A 4,794-nucleotide genomic window follows, 5' to 3' on the forward strand; every position below is an offset into this window, starting at 1 on the left:
CAGATATAGTTCTTTATGTTCAGTACCTCATTGTTGTTATTTAGCCGATTCTCATGCCAATTCACAAAAGCAAGGAACCCAAGTGTTTCACGTTTTCATGTTAATAAAAAACATTAAAAAAAAAAAAGACAGGAATGGGCTCTCATGAGAAAAAGAAACATTTGTAACACATTCTCTTACAGTTTTAAGTTAGATTATTGCGTTGGCAATTTCCAAACAAATTTTTACCGCAGTATCTCAGATTAATTAATTAAACATCTGCAGAAGTCATATAGTACAGTAAACTTTTTTCTTCATATTCATTATTACGGGTGTATCATTTATCCTCATTATTAAGCCTTCATGGGGTTTGGAAGCTGTATAACTAAGAAAAATGGGTCCACTTATTCCCAACAGTGTTCCAGTAATATCTATGTTTTAAAGCCAATTAAAATAACATTTACAACAACATATAAAACAAGTTGAGAGCCATATGTAGACCTACAATTAAGAATGATTTAAAGAGTCCAAAATATGACAAGACTGCACTACAAATAATTCACAATACTTAAGTCTACGTACAATGGATTTTTAATAAAGAATGCACTTCTTCCAGTCATATTGCTAACATCACTGATGTAAGAAAACATTTTTGTCTCACTTGAAATCAGGAACAATAAAAAAAGAAATCAATGAATCAAGAAATCAATGCTGTCAAGCTGATATGGCCACAGGGTACACCAAATACACCATGGATGGCACTTTGCCTATCCTACATTTCCCCCACTTCTGTAACTCACATGTAACTCCATCCACGCTGTTAAAAAGAGTTAAAATATGCCACTATGAGGGCCACTCATTCTCAGTGAATACCACTGCATAAAATTACTTTGTCTTTGGTTTTCTCCCTCCCATGAAGAGTAACTAGGAACTAAGATTGTCTTTATGATCTTCTTGCATAAGATAATCACTGTCAGAATCCAAGCCATCTTCATCTACAGATGTTTCTTCTGCCCCACGTTTCATGCCCCGCTGTTGTGAAATGGCCAATGCATATTTAATATTATAGATGTTCCATTCACAGCTGTAAAAATAAATAGCAACATGTTAGAAAAAATTATTCCATTCTTCTCCTAAAATAAAAACATCTCTAAAAGACGACAGTCTCAAAAGTTCTAATACCATGTGATCATTCCCCAAATTACTCCACACTTCTGTGCAGGGTTTTGATTTGAACTTTTAAATGTAACAATACATACAGTTTGGAAACATCTTCAAAATGACGTTGGATGCTTTTCTGAAGGAACTGAATCACAGGGAGCAGCTTCACTGACCTTGAATGGAGAAAATATGCAAATTGCAGTGCAATTCATATTTACATATGGAAATCTAGAGCTTTTCTAGATTCTCAAAATTTTAACAAGCATACATGTTAACTTTTAAACATAAACACTGTAAGATAATACCAAGTAAACAAAAACTTTTTGCTTTTACTCTGCCCTCAATGATTATACTCAATACAAGTAATATTATTGCCAGAAATATTTTTTCTAATGTCAAACTGCAGCTTGAAGAACTAATGCTGCTTGCTGTAATGATGACAGCTTCCTCCAGCAACTACAATACTTTCTGAATGAGAAAGAGTTTATTTTAAATCATCTTCTTCTACTTTATCAGCAACAAAAGGAGAAAATCTGTTCCAGTCATTTCAGTAACCAAAACATTAACAGCCATGTTGAAGCAAGGAAAGAGTTACACAATGCAACGTTTCTTTCATCTACACGACTCCTGCTCAGATTACCTCTCACTTACCATAGAACGGTTTGGATTGGAAGGGACCTCTAAAGGCCATCTAGTCCAACTCCCCTGCAATGAGCAGGGACATCTTCAACCAGATCAGGTTGCTCAGAGCCCCGTCCAACCTGACCTTGTAGCGTATTTTAAATTTATAAGTTTCCCTGGTTTTGTTCCCAAAAGTCTATAAACTCAATACTATGGGTGGGCTGAATACAGTTCATATGGCAGGCACGTATAGTTGTAAAGAACTACGTAGCAAAGCAGAATACTAACAAGCTAAACGTGCATGCTGCAATCACAAGCTAAGTCTATAAAATGTGGTCAGTACCTGCACATTATTTTTCAGTTATATTTAATATGCGTAATTGTTTAAAACAACAAAATCCTATCACTCTTGAAATCTTTATGCATTTATAGGGTAAGCAAGCTATGCAGTTTTACCTCTAATACTTGAAAAATGTTTTTGCAATTTATCCTCACAAATCCTATTATGCATTCCAATTCTATCATATACACTTGTTAGTAAACAAGTTGTATTAAATTAAAATGCAAATTTATAAATAACTGTGAATATTTAAATAATAATTACTAAATGTACATGCAATAAATGTAGATTACCTACTTTAAATTCATACACATGCATCCATCCAGAATGTCAGTAACTGTTAATTAAAAACCTCAAAGTGACAGGTATTTTAAAATGCTTGTGAGCTTTCTGGACTTTGCAAGATCTCACCTTGTTTTCAGTTTCTGTCCATGCAGCATGAGCAACTTATGAGCCCAAATAAGATAGAACTCTAAATGACAAGATATCTCAAATGCAGAGGCCAGGAATTCCAATACCTTCTCCACATACAGGTCTGGCAGTGATGAGCAGACAACATCAACTGTGCAAAAAGAAAAAAAAGCCCATATTTGGAATAACACGAAAAAGACTATAGGAAAGCATATAGGGAAGGAGAAGAAAGCACTATCTTGGCAATTATTCGGCACTTTATATTGTATTTCAGGATACAGTACCACACTCAGGAGGCAAGTCTTCCCTCTTTGAGCCTTCCAATCACTACTGTATTTAAAAGCAAGAACTTAAGGCCCCCCCCCCAAGTTCTTCCTCCTATCAGAATACTCTCCCCACCATCTCTCCTTCAGAACTTTTACTTCCACCCTTTCCCTCCTCTTTCAGTGTAACTAGACTTTATTGAAGTCTTGTTGCTTCTGACTTCATACAAATGTCTGTATTCAGTGGAACTAGCTAGGCGTAATAATCAGAGGCAATAAAGAATACTTGAGAAGATAGCAAAGTCACCTTCTCACAGAGGAAATGTCTGAATGCAATTGCACCACACAAAGAAGCATAATTTATAAGTGTTCAAAATAATCTCACATGTAACTATGAGGACCTCATTATCTATAAACTTCTCTCAAAAAAATACTCAACTCTTACGCTCTCTCACAGCCACCCCAACTGGCCTATGTAACATTCAACAGTGAAAAAAAGTTTTCTGCTTTTAAAGAAACAGGCACACATTCATTCTGTTAAGAGTGGATTAGGCCTGAAATTTCCTCTGCTTCTGAAGTTTTGGAGCTTGTCGATTTTCCCAGCACTGCCTGTGTACACAAAGTTTTGTGTTTAACTTCAGTAAAAGAGAACTAAGTTTTGCCAGACAGAGGCAAACACCACTGTGCCAGTGCAGAAGGTGATTTACCCTGACATGCATATTACCAGGCTTGCTACTTAGGGAATAAGGTAAGAAAATTCAACAAAGCAGTTGGTTTGCAACACATCTGATTTCAGACTTGAGAATGTTTTGACTAGATAAAAGGAGTTTTCATTTGTTACACATGAAACACTTGGAAAGAAATAAATACTTTTTACTGGAGCAACAACACTGAGGTAAGGGTAAGAATGGATGGAACTGTTAATGAAGTTATGAAGTAAAATATACTACTGAAAATTTATTTTTAAGGTCATGTCTACTATACGTAGTTAATGAATGTGCACATCAGTTATCAAAATGATGAAATGGGTGCTAAAGAATGACTTCAGTAAATGTCCCCCAAAGCTGAGCGACACCTTTATCTGTTTGTTTCTGACATGTCACAATTATGAAAGCACCTGTCTATTGTTAGAAAGAGCTTAGCACGTAACTAATAATCCGTTTGTTTTGTGTGAACATAGCCCTCTATAAGGACCTTGTTTACGTTTGTCAGAGGGATGAATTTCACAAACATTATAACTAAAAGAACAAAAATCATCAGAACTTCAAAGGGCTGACTGTTGCAGAGTTGCTCCAAATTTTGGCAGACCAAAGCAAGACTAATTTAGAGCAGCTGGCACAGAGCTTGCTCCAGTTGAGTGCTGAACACTTCCAGGGATAGAGACCCCACTACCTCCCTTGTCAACCTGCTGCAGTATCTAACTACCCTGAACATATTATTGGCTTGACTATCTAGCTGGAACTTACCATGCTGCAAGAGGTCTGTTGCCTCTTGGCATACCATTGCACAACTCCAAGTCTGGTTCTGCCCTTTTTCTAACATCCCAGTAGGCACCTGAAGTAAAAAAATTCCCGTTCTCCTCTGAAGACTAAAAAAACCCAGCTCTCTTAAGTCCCTCCTCAGCTGTCATGCACTCTGGCCCTCCAATCATCTTCCAAACCTGCCACCAGATGCTCCAGAGTATCAATGTCTGTCTTGTACTGGCAAGCCCAAAACTAGGCACAGTACTCCTGATGCGGTCTCACCAGTGCTCGACAGAGAAGCTTTCCTCAAACTGCTGACTACATCCTTGATAGTACAGCCCAGTATCGGGCTGACTGCCTTCATCACACACGCACACTAACTCATGTTAAACTTGCTGTGCTCTTCTAACATCAGGTGCTTCCGAGAATTGACATCCAAAAGCTACCTGCATATCCAGACCTAACCAAATTCCATGTTAAAAAGTCACTAGATGAGCATGCAGTAAAATTAAAAAAAGTAGTTAACAACAAAAAGTATATATATATATATTTTTTT

The 4,794-nt window shown here is 36.8% G+C and overlaps 1 protein-coding gene across 1 annotated transcript in view; it reads right to left on the bottom strand.

Moving 5' to 3' along the window:
• Positions 1–711: 711 nt before the first annotated feature.
• The window catches only part of LOC104617378 (periodic tryptophan protein 2 homolog), a gene marked incomplete at its 5' end in the record, with an annotated part of 18,430 nt that continues 14,347 nt past the window's right edge, over positions 712–4,794 (bottom strand). Inside the window, 3 exons of the mRNA XM_010282677.1 lie at positions 712–1,063; positions 1,239–1,313; positions 2,513–2,663. Of these exons, the coding sequence (XP_010280979.1) occupies positions 904–1,063; positions 1,239–1,313; positions 2,513–2,663 (386 nt within the window). The remainder of the gene's footprint in view (positions 1,064–1,238; positions 1,314–2,512; positions 2,664–4,794) is intronic.

This window comes from Phaethon lepturus, unplaced genomic scaffold (genome assembly GCF_000687285.1).
Source record: "Phaethon lepturus isolate BGI_N335 unplaced genomic scaffold, ASM68728v1 scaffold57602, whole genome shotgun sequence".
Lineage (NCBI taxonomy): Eukaryota > Metazoa > Chordata > Aves > Phaethontiformes > Phaethontidae > Phaethon > Phaethon lepturus.